Source organism: Apteryx rowi, unplaced genomic scaffold, assembly GCF_003343035.1.
Source record: "Apteryx rowi isolate R43461 unplaced genomic scaffold, aptRow1 scaffold_220, whole genome shotgun sequence".
In the NCBI taxonomy this organism is placed as follows: domain Eukaryota; kingdom Metazoa; phylum Chordata; class Aves; order Apterygiformes; family Apterygidae; genus Apteryx; species Apteryx rowi.
The window spans coordinates 529,136-546,364 of NW_020448531.1; the positions used below are offsets into that span (position 1 = coordinate 529,136).

General features: G+C 66.6%; 3 protein-coding genes across 3 annotated transcripts in view; 1 reads left to right on the top strand and 2 right to left on the bottom strand.

Moving 5' to 3' along the window:
* On the bottom strand, positions 1-1,045 carry MRPL34 (mitochondrial ribosomal protein L34). Its single transcript, XM_026064818.1, has 2 exons — positions 934-1,045; positions 1-611 (listed from the first exon to the last, which is right to left on the bottom strand). Exons 1-2 carry the CDS (start codon positions 987-989, stop codon positions 302-304), a joined length of 366 nt encoding a protein of 121 aa, XP_025920603.1. The 5' UTR covers positions 990-1,045; the 3' UTR covers positions 1-301.
* Positions 1,046-8,145: 7,100 nt separating this feature from the next.
* Positions 8,146-10,523, top strand: ABHD8 (abhydrolase domain containing 8). The gene is made up of 4 exons (XM_026064859.1): positions 8,146-8,893; positions 9,643-9,813; positions 9,993-10,209; positions 10,327-10,523. The coding sequence occupies exons 1-4, from the start codon at positions 8,166-8,168 to the stop codon at positions 10,474-10,476; spliced, it is 1,266 nt and encodes a 421-aa protein (XP_025920644.1). The 5' UTR covers positions 8,146-8,165; the 3' UTR covers positions 10,477-10,523.
* Positions 10,524-12,911: 2,388 nt separating this feature from the next.
* The window catches only part of ANKLE1 (ankyrin repeat and LEM domain containing 1), a 5,124-nt gene continuing 806 nt past the window's right edge, over positions 12,912-17,229 (bottom strand). Inside the window, exons 2-10 of the mRNA XM_026064737.1 lie at positions 16,591-16,872; positions 16,391-16,496; positions 16,185-16,284; positions 15,702-15,912; positions 14,881-15,581; positions 14,604-14,766; positions 13,805-13,946; positions 13,572-13,725; positions 12,912-13,366 (exon numbers count right to left, since the gene is read on the bottom strand). Of these exons, the coding sequence (XP_025920522.1) occupies positions 13,194-13,366; positions 13,572-13,725; positions 13,805-13,946; positions 14,604-14,766; positions 14,881-15,581; positions 15,702-15,912; positions 16,185-16,284; positions 16,391-16,496; positions 16,591-16,872 (2,032 nt within the window). The 3' untranslated portion in view covers positions 12,912-13,193. The remainder of the gene's footprint in view (positions 13,367-13,571; positions 13,726-13,804; positions 13,947-14,603; positions 14,767-14,880; positions 15,582-15,701; positions 15,913-16,184; positions 16,285-16,390; positions 16,497-16,590; positions 16,873-17,229) is intronic.

The window sequence follows — 17,229 nt, forward strand, 5'->3', positions numbered from 1 at the left end:
TTAGTGCAGCACGAGGTTCAGTTTTAATTACAGATCATGTTTTCACAAGTTTATCTTAAAATCATGCTTACAAGGTGCAATAGCTTTACAATTAAAAAGCAGCCACTAAACAAAGCCACTGAAGGTCGCCCTCAACCAGTGCAGCTCCTCGCGCATTCCTAACATGAAAGGAGCAGTTGGTTGCTGCTGCTGATCACAGAGTCTTCCTTAGYGCAAACCCGCAGGCTGGCTCTGGACTGGGGCAGTTGTAAGGCTCGATTCTGACACACTTCACACCACAGAGGTCTTGCAGACAGAGCGCTCAGTGGCTCAGAGACTTCCTGCCTTTCAGCATGCGCCGGAGAATAACCTCGATTCCAGCTGGTGTGCTAATACGCTTGATCCAGCCGTGGGTCCGCTTGCGTTTGCGATTGTTTGGCTGATACTCGTTCCCACGTGCCTTTGTACGAATCTGTTGGTGGTTCCAGGAGGACACCGGGCCAGCAAGGCCTTGGCAGACACCTGCAGGCTTGAAGGAGAAACTGCTTCTTAGAGGCTGCTCCAGTGAATTTGAGAGGATTGAAATAGTCCGGAGATAAAAAGGAGAAACCRTAGCTTGCTGCAGAAGAAGTCTTTGGAAAAAGAGAAAAATAAGAAAAGTTAAAAGATACCACAACAGTATCCTAGAGTTTGGAAACCCAACATAGCACAGCAGGTGTCAGGGCTTTTAGCCTGACAATGCAACTCACAGACAAAAGAGGCAACTAAGAGACTTTGCCACAGCAGTGAGGGCAAAACTGACCCCGTTGCCACCGAGGGGCCCAGGCACCGCGCCGGTACGGCCAGCCCCTCTCCTCAGACACCCCTGTCCCCTCGTTATCCCGCCCCGGGGGCAGCACAGAAGGCGCCCTCCGACCGCTCCACGGGTGCCGGGGAGGCAGCGGCCGCCGTTACCTGCCACCGGCAGCCCGAGGCCAGAGGCGGCCCAGCCCGACGGTCACCGACGCCATCACCTCAGCGCCGCCGGACAACACCGTCCCCCCAACAACACCGCCTCCTATTGGCTCCCGCCGCGCGGCCAATCACAGCCCGCGTTGCGCGGGGGGAGGGGGAAGGGCGGTGGCGCATGCGCTATGAGCGCCACCAGACCGCGGGGGCTGATGGGCCTTGTAGTTCTGGGGGGCAAGGGGCCGCCATACTGTTGCCATGGCAACCGCCCGCGGGGCTATGGCCTGGGGGAGTCGAGCCAGGACGCCTGGGTCCTCTGCCCGCCCTGGGCTTATTGCAGTCATAATCCCTGACCGATCCACCCGTAACATTTTTCTTCTCATGGTCTTGAATGGTGAAATGATAAAAAATAATACGTAAGCGAATGAGGTGTCCAGCTCCGGCCGGGCTTCACCAGCGGGGCTCCGTCCTGCGCCCAGGGGAAACCCGCCGCAGTTTCGCGGCACCGTTTCCGCAGGATTTCTGTGACGCAGCTCAAGGCCCAGCTGGAGCGCCGGGATGGGGAGCCACTCGTGGATCCTCCCGGGCCGCGGTGGCTCCTCGCGGCGGCATCCAGGCCTCCAACACAGTCACGAGGCGCTCGCGCGCGGCCGGAGGTTCGGGGCAGCAAACACCCGAATCACGAGGAAAGGGTGAAAGTCTTCCCCTCCCTGGCCGAGGCCGCAGGGCTGCCCCGCAACAGCCTCGGTCGCGGCCCGTTTCAGAGGAGCTCCGCCAAAACCAGCCGCGTCCCGAGAAGCGGGAAACGCTCGCGCCACCAGCCGCCGGGGAACTTTCAAACTCATCACACGCGTGGGGCAAAAAGCAGGGCAAGTCCTCCCGCCCCTTCGCTGCTGGCGGGCTCTCCATAGGCGGCAGCTCCCTCGCCCTGGYTCCCGCTTTGACTGGCGAGTCTCCTTGTCCGTCACGCCGAAAGCCCTCCTCTCTAGGAGGGATTTAAGGGGCTTTCTATGGCTATAGCCTGCAAGGACAAATAGCACCCCCAGACCCCAGAGCCGGGCGATGAGGCGCCTCTCTCCGCCGGGGCTCATGGGGGGAAGATGGGGGCAGAGGGCTCAGCCTAGAGCCGACGAGCTGCGCTGAAGGGGCTCGCTCCATCATTCCTGCCGCACCGGCACACACACAAAAAAAAGATGTAACCGGAGGAGCCGCCAAGCTGAGCCGCTCGCCCGCGCCAGCTCCCGCGTCTCGCCCTCTCCCCCCCTGCTTTGCCTCCCGCAAGATTAAGCCCTTCATGTGCAATCTCGACTCCCGGCAACTCTTGTCAATAAATGAGGTGAGCATGATGGTCCGTCTCTCCCGCTTTGTGCAGAGGACCTGGAGCGGCGGCCGGGATGTAGGGCATGCGCTGGAGCGGAGAGGAGGACGGTGGGCTTCCTAGGGAGCAAAACGGCCAGGAGATCGGTGTCAAAGCCGAAGATCGGAAGGGATCTGAGAGGCGTTAAATGGGATCGGGGGGGGCAGACAGCAGCCCTCGGAGCGGGACGGGATTGCGTGCGCTTAAATAGCCCTGTTAGATGAGCGTGCTTCGTGCAAGGGGTTAAAAAGGTACCTAGAAATAAAACTTAGGTGCAGCTGCCGCTGTGATGCAATTGCAGTAAATTGTTGCTGGCTCTGGATGAAGAACTGCTGTTGCTATGTGCGTTGCAAATCTGCTCGGATTTTCAGCTTGGGAGCGAGGGGGCACCTGAACGCATCGCTGCCTGGCGGAGGGGGCAGGGTTTTTCTTCCTTCCTCCTTGCAATGGTTTCTTCCAGTCTGTTACTGGGGGCTGTAGGACATTTGCTGCTGGAAGGAGCCGAGCTGGGTTTTCTGCAGCTCTGCAGCGGTGTGAAATGTCGGGATGTCCCTGGAAATCCAGGCGGTTGGGGAAAACGTGGGGGTTAACTGACAGTTAAATCCCGGAGGTCAGACACAGGTTACTTTGACGTGCATTGCATAATCTTTTGTTTCTCAAGGTCTTCCTTCCTAAAGAGAGGCAGGTGGCGGAGAGCCAGCCATGGCTCCCCGGCTGGCTGATGCGTTACAGACGCTTCGCTTTTGCTGCGCTGCTGTTTCCCAGCCAAGTGCCATTCGCCCGCATTTTGCAGGGCCCTCCGCAAAGTCCGGCCCGCGGCGCCGGGACCGGTCCTCCCCGGCTCTCGGGGACGGGGCAGATGTGAGTTGCAGCCCGGCTATGCTGAGATTTCGGGGTTGTCTTTGGGATTTCACCTGCATGGCTGATAAAACCTTCCCGACTCCTTACTCCCGAATGTCCTGATAAAGCTGCTATAATTGTATCAGTGCATGGAAATCAAGCATAAGAGAATAAATCCAGGTGCTTGCCACTGGTCCAAGGCGACCGTTTCACATTCCTCCAGAGGGAAGTTTACTTAGAAAGACTAAGTGGCATAAACATTTTCTTGTGCTTATTTGAAATTGGGGCTTAAATAGCTGTTCTCTTTAAGTGTTTTCTCAGTGCTGTAGCTTCACTACTTTGCAGAGAGTGAATGAATGGGAGAGACTGGGAAGAGAATAATAATATTTGCCTATTCCTCAGGAGGGTCGTGTGTCATCGTTAATACTTGTGAGCCCTGGAGGGAAGGGATTAGAGCTGAACAAATTATTATCGCAGTTTGGATTCTGGCTACGGCACATCTAATGTTCCTCTCTGTGTCTCTGGCACCTCTCCTCCAAGGATTTGCAAGGGATTTGCAGCTATGAAGCCCCTGCTACTCCCTGAGAGGGTCCAGGGTTATGAGCAGCGATGGGGAGACGCCGTTCTCCCGGCTGCTGGCTCCTGCTCCCTCCCGCGGTAGCCGATGCTCTTGGCTCGCTTGCTGGGGCCAAATGTTCACCTTGACTTCTCCCAGCAGGGACGGGCTAAGTGCTGCTTGCGGGGCTGTAATGCAGGGACACGTCTCATCCTTCCTCCTGCCCGTAATTGCAGGGTGGATCACCGGGGACAGGACAGGAGGGGAATATTTTTGTCGTCCCCAGCACCCCGGGCTTTTGATGGGCCGCTGCCTGCATCCAGGTGGGACTGGGACCAGGGCAGCAGGAGGCAGGACCAGGGGGGGTTTCGGGGCAGGGGAGACCCTCTTTCCCGCAGGGGTTGTATGAGCAGAGCCGGCGGTGCTGCCCCGCGTGCTGCCCATCACGTTACAGGAGCTGGAGGGGGGGATTTTTTTCGCCCTCCATCCTGACACGTTGGATCTTGTCCCGTTTTCCTGCAACCTTGGCATGATGCCAGCGAGTCGTGTAGGACCCGAGGCGCTGCAGCCCGAAGTAGGTCAGTAAGTTGTTTTTTCCCCAGCCTGGTTGTTGTCAGGCATGAGCATCGCGGCGATGAGGGATGAGGCCGAGGAGAGGCCGGAGGCCAGAGCTCGGCTCCAGAGGCCAGGGCTCGACAGGGAAGCCGCAATGCCGGCGGCGGACGTGCCCCTTGGCTGGGCTCGGATCCATCCGTCTTCCCAAGCGATGCCTTGCGGGATGCTGGGACGCGGAGCTCTGCAGTGGCATCCCCAGATAGCTCCGACTCGCTCCTGGTGGCCCCGGAGGCTCCGGTCCTGCCTTGAGCTCCCCGTGCCGGCCGGGCGCTGGCGGGCTCGTTACGGAGCGGGGAGAAGGGGGGTTTATATAACGCTCCCGGTGCCTGACTCATTGTTGTGCCTGGCGTTACGTAACCGGTGCCCAATTCCCACTTTCCGCTGGCGGCGGCGGCGGTTGACGGGAGCCGGGGGCCGGCGCATCGCCATGGTTACCGGCAGCTCTGCAAAGTTCCCCGCATCCGCGGGGTTCCCTTCCCCCTCGCGGAGGAGCATCCCGGGCCGGCGGCCGCGGCGGCTCCGAGGGGGCGTGTGGGAGGTGGGAGACAGGCGCGCGGCGCCGCTTGGCCCGGCCGGGATGCTCCGTCTCCCTGCCGGGGTTCACGGGGGGTGGGTTGTCCCAGCCGGGTTACCCAGCGAGGACGGTCCCACCGCAGGCCACGAGCCTTATCTGGGATGCGACCGGCAGACGCAGCAGAGGACCGGCTTCGATTCCCATCTTTGCCACCATCTCGCTCAGTAACGCCGGGTAAATCGCTTCTGAGCGGGGGGCGAGGAAAGCTCCCTCGCACGTGTGACATGTTGGTGGCACGTCGAGGCCGTGGCGATGCCCCGTGGAGGACGCCGCCAACGGGGGGACGTGCAGCTTGCGCCTCTCCCATCCCTCCCGTGCCGGCCGCGGGGCGAGTTTAGCTGACTCCTGCCTTTCCGGCCGCTCCAATTCCCCGGCTGTCAGCACTGGCGGCTCTGCGCTGTCCTGCGCTGAGCGCGTCTGCGGGGGCGTCGGGCGCGAGCACAGCTGGGAGAATCGCGGAGGAAAGCCAGGGCTGCCTCAGCCGAGGCGCGGGAATCTCATCCTGCCTGCTGCCGGAGGCAGAGGACGCCGGCATCCCGGGGTGCTCGGCCCAGAGCAGCGCTCCCGGGTCCCGCTGACTCCTGACGGGAGCTCGTGCCGTGAGCGTGGGCTGTTAGAGCAGCGGGTCCTACCGGTTGTCCCCCCTTTCCCGTTCTGGCCGGTCGGATATTTCCCTTCCCCAGGCTGGCACCGAGCCGTGCTCGGAAGCATGGCGGGAGCAGCGACGCGTCTCCGTCCCGTCACAGAGGCAGGCAGGGCTCCTCCAGCCCGCCGCTCCAGACAGGCTGGTGCCCTGCGCGTGGGGCTCGCCGAAGATTTGGAAGTGAGGACGAGCAGAGCAAACCAGCCGCCGTGCCCGGGACTCGCTCCAGCACGGTCTGTATTTGGCTTCTCCTTCCCAGGGCTCTGAGACCTCCTGCCCTTGCTCCGCTTGGCACGGCAGCTAGGATGGGCCCATAGGATGAGCACGGAGGGAGCCCGGCAGACGAAACAGCTGGTTTAGCTCTAAGCCAGTTTGCAGGGATTAGGAGGTTGCTGGAAAGATCTCGGCACTCTAGGATGCGAGCCGCATCCCCGGAGGATTTGCCCGTGCCTGGGGGAGAGATGGTCAACGTGAACGTCGCCCAGCCCTGCCGYGACCCGGCCCGCGAGCGGCCAGCGGGGCCCTCGCCCTGCGGGCTGCCTGCTTGCAGGGTGACTTTTCCCAGTGCCGGCAGCTTCGTGCTCCGCTAGGGCCGGAGCGTGGGCAGACGTGGTCCCGCTCGGCCTCTCCACCAGGCCGGTTGGACGTGGCGCTGCGGAGCGCGGCTGCGGAAACCGGGGCGGCTTCGCAGCGCTGCGAGGGAAGCGCCGGCTGTGCGGCGGCACGGACCGGGTGCAAGGCAGGGCGTCGGGCTGAGACCGGCTCCGATTTTCCTCCGCTTCGCACCTTTGGCCAGGCCTCACCGCTCTGTGAAACGGGCTCGGCTCTGCTGGCCCCTTGCGCTTGCTTCTCCCAGGTGTCCCCCCATCCTACCGGCATGGATCCGTACAGGTCACGCTGCGGATGCGGGGGGGTTAGGTGAGCTTTGGACGTTGCACGGAGAGCACAAAGCGCAGGAGATGCAGCCCAGGCTCCAGTATTTCCTCGCCCAGGCGCAACGCCGTGGGAGGCTCCAGCCCCTGAACCCAGCCCGGCCACTCGGGATGCAAGGACACGGAGCAGTCGGGATTCAGGACCAGTCCTGCCGCGTTTCCAGCCCGCGTGCGCAATCCCGGATCCAGACCTTAAAGCGCGGCCGCGTGGGAGATGAGCCCTTCGGAGCCGGGCGCGAGTCGAGCGCTGGCTGCTCTCCCGAGAGGAAGAGGAGAGCTGGCAAAACTCCCCCGAACGAGCCGCCCGCGTTTGCCAAGGGAGCTGTTACCCAGCTAGCCCGCGCGAAGTAAACAGACTGGTTTTGCAGGGGAAATCCGTGCGCCGGGCCGGCGGCCGAGCAGGCGCAGCGGCACAGGCTCGCTGGCGCCCAGCGCGGGAGGTTTTGCCTTGGGCTTGGTCAGAGCCTCTTTGGGGAGGACGCAGCATCGATCCCCCCCCAGCCCAGCGCCTTGGAGAAGCTGCGGCGGGAGCCAGCAGGGCGGACTCTCTCCCAGGGCTTTATCCCTCCACTCTCCGGCATTTTGGCTTGGCTAATTCCCTCTCGCGCGCTCTGCCAGCAAAGCTCCTGTAATCCTGCTGGGTGCATTTGAAGCGGTTGTTCGGGGAGTTAAGTGGCCTGCTCCCGACGGCGTTACCGGGGTTTAGATGTTTAATTCCCCTCTGGAAATGTGCTCTTCCTTCTCGGCCGCGCTGCAGGGATTTTGTGGTCGGGAACCGCTGTCGCCGGCTCCCGGCGGGGACGGCCCCGGCTCCTCTCCCGGAGGAGCAGCCCCAATCCCGCGCTCCTTGCCGAACAGCCCATCAGCATCAATAATTCACCGTGTTTAGCCTCGTTAATAATAAATGCTCATCACCAGCCTGCCAGAGCGGGGAGGCAGGAACCTCTCCAGCCCCCTGCGGGAACTGCGCGATCCTGGGAGCGGGCAGCTTCGGGCTGCGGCACCGGCACGGATGCCCTCGGTACTGTGCCCTCCGGCGCCAAGCCGGGCTCGCAGAAATCCCGCCCGACCTGGGCTTCATTTAACTATTAAACTGTGATATTTAGGCAGAACTTTGCCCGAGGAACCTGCAGGGACCCTTCCTCACCCCATCGGGAAGAGCAAGCATTAAGGAAGGACCCTGCTTTGGGGGCCGGCGAGGGCCCCCAGCCTGGGCAGGCTCCCCCGGTCCCGCTGCGGCTCCGGGTGCGGATGCGGGAGAGGCTTCCCCTGCTCCGAGCGGCACTGTGTCATCCCATCTCCCACAGACGCTCCTGCCGCATTATTTTCAGTCTCGGTTTGTGGAATGACTGTAATTAAAACCTCCAACGCCGTTCCCTGTAATTGCCATCCCTCACTGTTTGTGTTGGTGGCTCAGACTGGAGGTCTATATGCATTTATTTAATTGGCATAAATAATGTATTTTCATAGCTGAGTCTTTCCTTAACTCCGCCTTCGGTGCCAGGACAGCAAGAGCGTTTTCATTTCCAATGGGGCTTTCCTTCGGGCGTTCCTTCCCTCGGGATTGTTGGCCGGAGGGGATCCCGGTGCCAGATGAGGGCTTGGGATTTTACCCGAAATAGAAGCCTGGCTCCCGGTTGCTCCGAAGGGCTGGGCATTTGGGATGCCCCGAACGGCTAACGCCGCCCGGCTTTGCCTCTCGCCCCGCTGCAGGGAGCACGATGCTGACCAGCATCGCCGACGGGCTGCTGTGCTGCCTGCTGGGCAAGACGGCCAACGCCGTGGGGCCGCTCGACGGCCTTGAGTCCAGTGACGGCTACAGCTTCATGGAGGTGAAGCCGGGGCGGATCCTGCGGGTGAGGCACAGCGCGCCGGCGCGGCCGGCCGAGGAGGCGCCCGCGGAGGCGCCGGAGCGGGGCACCGTGCACTGCAAGCGCAAGATCACCGTCTACCGCAGCGGGCAGCTGGTGATCGAGAACCTGGGCGACGCCGTGCGCTCCGAGATCCTGCACTGCCACGGCAGCTCCGGGGAGCCCAACGGCACCGTGGAGCTGGAGCTCGCGGACGCGGGCGGCCCCGCCGGCGCCCCGGGCCCTGCCGGCCCCCGGGAAGCATCCGCCAGCCCCGGCAAACGCCGGAAGCGCAAGCCCAAGAAAGTCGTCAACATCGACTGCAAGAAGCAGATCACGAGCTGCAAGGGGACGCACGGCGACGTGGTGCTGTTCTTCATCCACGGCGTGGGCGGCTCCCTCGACATCTGGAAGGAGCAGCTGGACTTCTTCACCAAGCTGGGCTACGAAGTGGTGGCTCCCGACCTGGCCGGCCACGGCTGCAGCTCGGCGCCGCAGATCGCCGCCGCGTACACCTTCTACGCGCTGGCGGAGGACATGAGGGCCGTCTTCAAGCGCTTCGCCAAGAAGAGGAACATCCTCATAGGGCACTCGTACGGGTAAGGCTCCCGCGGCGCCGCGGGTCCCGGGCGCGTGCCGTCCCCCACCTCCTCGGCAGCAAAACGCCAGGCACATCCCGCACCTCGGCGGCGGAGAAGCAAAGGAGCGCGGCGTTTTCATTTCTAGGTTTATCCCTCGGGTTTTATCGCCTACCTCCTGTCGGGCCGGATCCGAGGGTCCGGCTAATCCCGGAGCCCGTCCTCCCGAGCAGAACTGCCCGGCGTATGCGTGCCAGCGACGGAGCGGGCAGCCCAGATCCTATAAATAGAGTAAAGCCCAAGAAAGTCAATTAGATGGAGACTAAGCGGTGCGGAGGGCTGCTCTCGGAGGCCGGGGAGTCCTCAAGGAGCAGGTTCATGCTGCAGCCATGCAAGAGCGCGTAAAGGAACAGATGGGATCAGCCGAGCCGGAGGCGGGCGGTAAAAGGATTAGCCGAGGACGGGAAGGGATCCCAGCTGCAGCACGGCCGAGCCGATCTCTGGGCACATCCCAGCCATCGACACCCGGCTGCTGTGCGGCAGAGGGAAGAGCAGGGACCCTTGTGCTAAGCAAGGATTGGGAAGCGAGGCTGGTCCAAGCTGGGAGGGGGGCGAAGGAGAGGGCTGAGCTTGGGCTCTGGGACAGGGAACCAGCACAGCGGAGCGGCTCGGATCCGCCTCGGTGCACGGCTCTGCTCCGTCTACCCGGGTCGGAGCGCAGCCCGGGCGCCGGCGGGGCCTCGGCAGCGCTGTCTCCCCCCCCCCCGCAGGGTTTCCTTCTGCACCTTCCTCGCCCACGAGTACCCGGAGCTGGTGCACAAAGTGATCATGATCAACGGAGGGGGCCCCACGGCGCTGGAGCCCAGCCTCTGCTCCATCTTCAACATGCCGACGTGCGTGCTCCGCTGCCTGTCGCCGTGCCTGGCCTGGAGCTTCCTCAAGTGAGTGGCCGTCCCGCTCCATCCCCAACGCTCAGCGCCCGCGGGAACCCCCGGGGACGACGCCGCGTCCTGCCGGCAGCGTCCCCCGTGCACCCGTCCCGCGGGGCCGGGAAAGCCCCGGCGCAGGGAGCGGGGCCGCCGGCGCTGCCCGCCCGTCCCGGCTCTGTCCCCCCCACCAGGGCCGGCTTCGCGCGCCAGGGCGCCAAAGAGAAGCAGCTGCTGAAGGAAGGCAACGCCTTCAACGTCTCCTCCTTCGTGCTGCGCGCCATGATGAGCGGGCAGTACTGGCCGGAGGGCGACGAGGTCTACCACGCCGAGCTCGCCGTGCCCGTGCTCCTGGTGCACGGCATGCACGACAAGTTCGTCCCCGTGGAGGAGGACCAGCGAATGGCCGAGGTAGGGGGGGCGGCGGCGAGCGGGGCTGCAGCGGCAGTGCGCCGTGCCGTGCCGTGCGCGGGAAGCTTGCGCCGGGGCTGACGCCGGCCGGCGCCGCGCTCTCTCCCCCCCTGCCAGATCCTGCTGATCGCCTTCCTGAAGGTGATCGACGAGGGCAGCCACATGGTGATGATGGAGTGTCCCGAGACGGTGAACACCCTGCTCCACGAGTTCGTCCTGTGGGAGCCCGAGACGCCAGCTGGGGACGGGCAAGGAGAGAAGAAATAAGGCAGCGGGAAGCGGTGACCGGGCTGCTTCGATGGGAGAGACGTTGCGGAGCGCAGAGGGGTTTGTGAGCGCAGGGGCACAGCGGAGGCTGCCCCTTGCCGGGAGCGGAGCTCTTTTTCTCGCCTGGCTCCGGCCGGGCCGGGCTGGCGGCTGCCTTGGCCGGCGGTGGAGCGCGAGGGCTCCTTGGGCAGTGGCTGCGGGCCGGCAGCGGGAACGAGGCAGACTCCCATCCCCGTCCCTCCGGGGCGGGATGGCCGCCGTTGGAGCGTCTTCATCCTGTTTCTTTGTAGTATTATTTTTCTCACGCAGTGACCCCCGTGGGGGCAGAGAGAGGAAGCTGCAGTGACGCTGGTTCCACCTGGGGCAAAAGGGGACGAGATCGGACTGGATCCTCCGGGGCGAACCCGGGAGCACCTCGACTCCTTGCAGCACCTTCCTCCCCGGGGCCGGAGGAGCCGGTCAGGGATTGCTTTACGGGGCAGCCGACGGCTCCTCTGGCGTTCCCAGCAGTCGGATTCGTCTTTCCGGTGGCCCCCGGGAAGCTGCATTGCCTTGCTCGAGCCGTCCGCGGGCCCTGCCCCGAGGAGCTTGCAAGCAGCCGTGCACGTGGCTTTCAGCGGCTCTCGCTGCTCTCCCGCCCGGCGCTGGCGAGGGCTCGTCCGCGAAGCTCGTCTGCCTGCCGCCGTCCAGACAGCGGCCCCCGGCCGCGGCACGAGGCCTCCATGGGGCTGTTGCAGGGGGAAGAGGAGGCGACCTGCCCCGCGGCACGCCAGCATCGGCAGCTCGGATGCACCTGCCGGCCGGGCGGGCGCGTGGCGCGGGCTCTGCAGGCTGCGGCAGGAGGGAGCCCGGCCGGGGACGCGGTGCCAAAGCCGAGCTCTCCCGCCAATTCCCCTACCGCCGTTCGCAGTCACCTCCCCAACCGCCGCCACGTCAGGTACCGCCGCGCTGGCTCCGGCAGAGCTGCCTTCGCTCTCCTCCCACTGCCGCCGGGGCCAAGGCTTCCCGCCACGTCCAGCCCGTCCCCGGCTTCCAGCTGCTCCGGGACCGTCGGCTCACGGAGCACCTGCCTCCAGCCGGGATCACGCACGGCCCTTGCGGAGCGGCCACGTGCCGTCCTGCTGCCGCTGCGCGCCTGCCCGTGCCGCGGCTCCCGCAGGGGCCTCGGAGCGACGCGGGAGGGACGATGCGCACGACGATGTATTTCCAAAAGGCAAATCGCCTGCCGACACTGGTCCTGGACGAAACCCCCCGGCTGCGCATCCCGGGGCCTCTCCTCTCCTCTGCATCCAGCTGCCGGGACGGAGAAGGTACCCGAGACCCCTTCTTGGGACCCGTCCGCTCCCGGCCGGGCTGGGATGCTGCGACAGGACCCGGAGCGAGCGGAGACGGGGGAGGCTGCGTAGGGCACGGCTGCTCCCCGGCCCCGTACCCGCACACTGGGGGCGGCCGCGGCCTCCCCGCTACCCCAAAGAGCAGAGCCGCCCCCGTCTTTGTTTTATTTCCCCCGCCTAAACCAAAGAAACGACCAGGCTGGTTTGTCCCGCGGAAACCTCACCCTCGGCCGGGGCCCCCACCTGCAGTTGGACTCCCCCGAGGCCGAGCCCCCCCCTTCCTCCCCAAACCGAAACGGCCCTCGCCGGGGTCGGATGCACCCGGGGAGCCGGGCGGCTCCGACGCAGCGGGGACGGGCAGCGCTGGCCGGGGGCCGCGCCAGGGACCCCCTTCCCCCCCCGCGATGTGACCTGGGATGGGGGACGTGACCCGGGATGGGGGAGACCCCAGCTTTCCCCCTCCTCGCCGAGGGCAGCCGGCATCAGGCAGGGCTCCGTGCACCGAGCACCAGCAGGCAGCCGGGCCCCGCGCTCCCGGCCGCGCCTGGACCCCGACACCCCCCAAACCGGCTCGAGGTGACTGTTACTGCCCCGCTGTGGGACACAGCTCTTCAGTGTCTGTTGCCATGGAGTCTGTGCCGCTTGTACCGACATCGCTTGTGTTAAGGCAAAGCTGCACCCTGTAACCCCCCGCGCCGCTGAGACACGCTGTGTTAGTGCCATTTCATACAGTAAAGCCGTCTTATATTCTCAGCTGCGTCCGACTTGATTGCAGGGAGACCGATGCGCCACGCGGGGCTGTCCCTGTCCCCGTGCACCACGGCACCGTCCCCGTGCACCACGACATGCCGGGCTGTCCCCGTCCCCATGCACCACGGCACCGTCCCTGTGCACCATGACATGCTGGGTTGTCCCTGTCACCATGCACTATGGCACCGTCCCCGTGCACCATGACATGCCGGGCTGTCCCTGTTCCCATGCACCAGGGACACACTGGGACACACAGGACTATGGTCTTCTAGGAGCACAGCACGGACCAGGGAACTGAAGCCAGAAAGCAGATGCCCGAAGCTTTGATTTCTTAGCAAAAAATACTTGCAGTGATTTATTTATCATCATAGTAGAAAAATAGAAAGACTCTAGCAAACATTCATGCCGTAAAAGCTGCCGGCCAGAGGGGAGCGGCGCTACCCCCAGGCCCTGGGAAGGTGCAGAGCAGCCGCCCCGGCCCCAGCTCCTCCTCTGCCTCACCGGGAGGGTGCAAAGCCCCCGAGGAGCTGCTTAAAGCCCCAAAGCCCTGCAAGGCAGCCGAGCCCGGCCCGCGGCCATCCCGGTGCAAACCGGTCCGCACGCGGGCTCAGCACCGGGGGGATGCTGCCGAGCTCAGCGCCCGGCTTGGATGTCCGCCGGCCGGAGCTGCCGCTCGCCCTCGGCCAGGAAGATGCGCATGGCCCGGTGCAGCATGTGGACGCCCAGGCGCCGGCGGCGCGGCGCGGGCCAGGCGGCCGCCACGCCGTAGCAGTTCCCCTTCTTCTGGTTGGTGAGCATCCGCAGCCCTGCCGGGGAGGGCGCTGAGCACCCAGCCCCGCCGCCGAGCCCGCACCCTGGGACCCCAAACCCTCCCGACGCCTGGGAGCAAACTCCCGCCTGCATCCCAAGCAGGGCGGGCGGGAGGGACGAGGGGGAAGAGCCGCGAGAGCCCAAGCGGCTGCGCAGGGGGGGATGCTCAAGCCGCGGCGGGCGCCCCGGGGCCGCGCTCACCGATGGCCTCCACCAGGCAAGCCTCCCGCGTGAAAGCCTCCGCCGGCACGGCGCTCTGGAAGCAGTGCACCGAGAGGACGCCCTGCCCGCTCGCCCAGATCTCCAGGATGCGCCGCACCTTGGGGCAGGCCTGCGGGCGGCGGGCACCGTCACCCGCGCCAGCCCCCGAGCCCGCCTCGCCGCCAGCGGTCCCCCGACCCCAGCCGCCCTCCTACCTTCGCCTTCCCGGCCCGGTAGTGGCTCAGGGCCTCGTAGAGGTGGCAGTAGGGCCGGGCGCGCGTCCCCTTGCCCACGTAGAAGATGGCCTGCACGAAGGTCCTGAAGCGCTCGGCCGGGCTCAGGAGGTGCGAGCGGAGCGGCAGGTCCTGGGTGGCCCTGGGGGACGCCCAGCGCTCGGCACCCGGCTCCAGGCGCCCGGCCTCGCTCGGGTGGGCGATGCACGGGGACGGGCTTGGGGCTTGCAAGACCCCTCGAGGTTTATCAGCTGGGACACGCGGCAGCAGGTCCTGGGTGGCCCTAGGGGATGCCTGGCACTCGGCACCGGGTGCCCGGCCCTGCTCAGGTGGGTGATGCATGGGGATGGACTTGGGGCTTGCAAAACCTGGCAAGGTTTACGAGTTGGGACACGTGACAGCAGGTCCTGGGGGGCCCTGGGGGACACCCAGCGCTCAGCACCAGCCAGGCAATGCCCAGGGATGGGTTTGGGGCTTGCAAAACCGCTCGAGGTTTATCAGCTGGGACACGAGGCAGCAGGTCCTGGGTGGCTCTGGGGGATGCCCAGCGCTCGGCACCGGGTGCCCAGCCTTGCTCAGGTGGGTGATGCACAGGGACGGGCTTGGGGCTTGCAAAACCCCTTGAGGTTTATTAGCTGGGACACGCAGCAGCAGGTCCTTGGGGGGCCCTGGGGGATGCCAGCGCTGGGCGCCGGGTGGGCAATGCCCAGGGACGGGCTTGGGGCTTGCAAACTCCCCCGGGGTTTATCAGCTGGGACGCCCAGCGGCGCGGAGCACCGGGCAGCGGCGCGGAGCCCACCTGGGGTCCAGGAGGAGGTAGTTGAAGCTGGACTTGAGCGTGCCCCCCCGCCAGCGCCGGCCCCCGTCGGGGCAGTCGAACTGCCGGGCCAGGGCCAGCTCGTCGTCCGCGCAGTCGGGGATGCGGCAGGTCTCCAGCGCCGCCGCCAGCTCGGGGCTGTGGCCTGGGGGAGCAGCGGGGACGCCGTCAGCCCCTCCGCCGGCACCGCGGGGGCACGGCGGCGGCGTGCGTGCATGCACCTGCAAAGCAGAACGGGGATTTGCACCCCGGCGCTCACCTGCCGCCGCCTCCTCGCTCAGCGCCGCCAGCCGCTGCACGTAGACCTGCCGCGTCAGGGCGGTGACGGGCCCCGGGTCGGCGCCCAGCCTGCGCAGCTCCCGCAGCAGCGTCGCATCCGAGAGGGGCTGCGGCGGCTCGTCGGTGTCCGCGGGGCGTCCGCGCTCCCCGGAGCCCAGCAGGACGGTGGGGCTGGAGCCAGGGGAGCCGCCGGCCCCCGGGGACGAGCCAGGCTGCCCGGACAGGAGCACGGTAGCATCCGAAGATCCCGTTCCCTCCACGTCGGATGCATCCCCATCCCTAAGGGTGACATGGTGCCTCGGCGGGGCGGCAGGACCCCTACGCCGCGGGGGCCGCCGGGGCATCTGCAGCGTCTCACTGAAGAGCGAGGAGGAGGAAGAGGAGGAGGAGGATGCAGCAGCACTGAACCGGGCTGCCGAGGCCTCCAGGCGGCTCTTGGTCCTGGGGGTGACGTGGCAGAGCCGGGGCGGCTCCGGCCCCGGGGGGCTCGAGCCCCCGAGGCTGCAAGCCTGGAGCAGGGCCGGCAGCGCCGCGGCCCCGCTCGGCTCCGCGCTCCCGCTTGGGGGGCGATGGGGGGACGGGGGGCACCGAGCCCCCGGGCTGCCTCCCGCCTCGGGGGGCTCCAGCGTCTCGGCGGCGCTGACGAAGAGCTCGTCGTCGTCGGAGCCGCCGTCCCCCAGGCTGCCCCCGGTGCCGGGGGAGCGGGGCCGGGGCGCCGGGGGCCGCCGGGGGCTGCAGAGCAGCGTGCTGCAGGCCAGGGGCCGCGGGGCGAGAGCGGAGCCGCCGGGGGCCGCGCCGGGCCAGCCGGCCACGGAGGGGACGGAGACAGAGGCGGTGGCGGCGGGGGGCTCTCCCGAGCCGCGGCCGGAGCTCGGCCGCCACTTGCGGGTGCTGCTCAGGGGCCCGGGGTCAAAGCCGTCCTCGGAGAGCCTCGAGGGGACGCTGGCCTCGGTGCGGTCCTCGGTGAGGAAGGACAGGGAGCGCCTGGGCCCCCGCAGGTCCTCGGGGGCATCTGCGAGGCAGAGACCCGGCACCGAGCGTTTCGCCTCGTGCAGCCAGCGCCGGGTCCTGGCCAGACGCGAGCACGGCTGCATTAACACCCCGAAAGCAGGCACGGCCGGGATGGCAAGCTGCCCCCACCCCCCCCCCAAGCAGCTGAGAACGGCACCACTCGTGGCACAGGGAGCCGGGGACACGCAGGGCTCCAGGCGGTTATTGCAGCTGCTCCATGCCGGGAACGCAGCCGGAGCCCCGTGCACCGCGGCAGCGAGGGGACGCCCTTACCGGGGGGCGGGCGCCAGGCGGCACGCTGCCAGTCCCGCAGGACCTGCGCGCACACGCGGTTGCCCTGCTCCAGCGCCAGGTCGACGGCTCGCTTCCCATCCTGCGGGAGAAGGGCCGCCGCGCTCACGGGGCCGCCGCGGGGGACCTGCCGGTGCTGCGCCCCCGGCCGGGGCGGGTGGCATCCCCCCGGCGCCAGCCCCGCTCACCTGGTCTCGCAGCTCCGGGTCCCCTCCCGTCCTCAGCAGGAGCTCGAGGCACCGGTGACACCCCCAGGACGCAGCGACGTGCAGCGGCGTGAGCGCCTCGGCGGACCTGGCGCAGGAGGCGACCCTCACGCCCCCGTCCCAGGGTCGTTCGGCCCAAGAGGGGACGGAGCCGGGGGCCGCGGCCGGCCCCTCGCCGGTACCTGGCGTTGGGGTCCCCGCCGTGGCGCAGGATCAGCCCCAAGCAGCGCACGCCGCCCTCCCGCTCCGTGCCGGCGGCCAGGTGGATGGCGGCGACCCCCTCCGGGAGCACGAGGTTGGGATCGGCCCCCTGCTCCAGCAGGGCCTCCACCAGCCTGCGGCGGCACGGGCGGACACGGTCAGCGCTGGGGACGGCACAGGGGGGCCGGGCAGGGGTCAGCCTGGCCCCGGGCACCAGGGTTGCCCCCCGTGCACCAGGGTTGCCCCCCGCACACAGCTTCCACCTGCCACGGACAAGCCCAGACATCACCCTGCTGGGGCAGAAACGCTGGTGGGACCCGAAACGGTGGCTGCATGGGAAAGCGGGACCCCAGGGGGTGCAAGGAGACCCCAGTGCATCCTGTAGCCCCACCAGGGCAGTGCATGCTGTGCCCACCCCGTGCAATACGTCCAGCGTCCCCTCCCAGAGCGGTGCGTGGGGTGACCCCCCCCAGTGCAAAGCTCTCCTCGCGCAGTGACCTCCCCTCCGCAGCAACGCAACAACCCCCCTTCCCGAAGCACCGAATGCAGCGAGCCCCCTCATGCAACACATGCCGCAACCCTCTTCCCACTAATCCTTCCGGTAACCCCCCCCCAAGCAC

Excerpts from the sequence above, each read along its gene's own strand:
- ABHD8 (XM_026064859.1), top strand. The coding sequence starts at position 8,166 with ATGCTGACCAGCATCGCCGACGGGCTGCTGTGCTGCCTGCTGGGCAAG. Across the intron at positions 9,814-9,992 it reads CTGGCCTGGAGCTTCCTCAA|GGCCGGCTTCGCGCGCCAGG; the intron begins GTGAGTGGCCGT and ends CCCCCCCACCAG. Across the intron at positions 10,210-10,326 it reads AGGACCAGCGAATGGCCGAG|ATCCTGCTGATCGCCTTCCT; the intron begins GTAGGGGGGGCG and ends CCCCCCTGCCAG.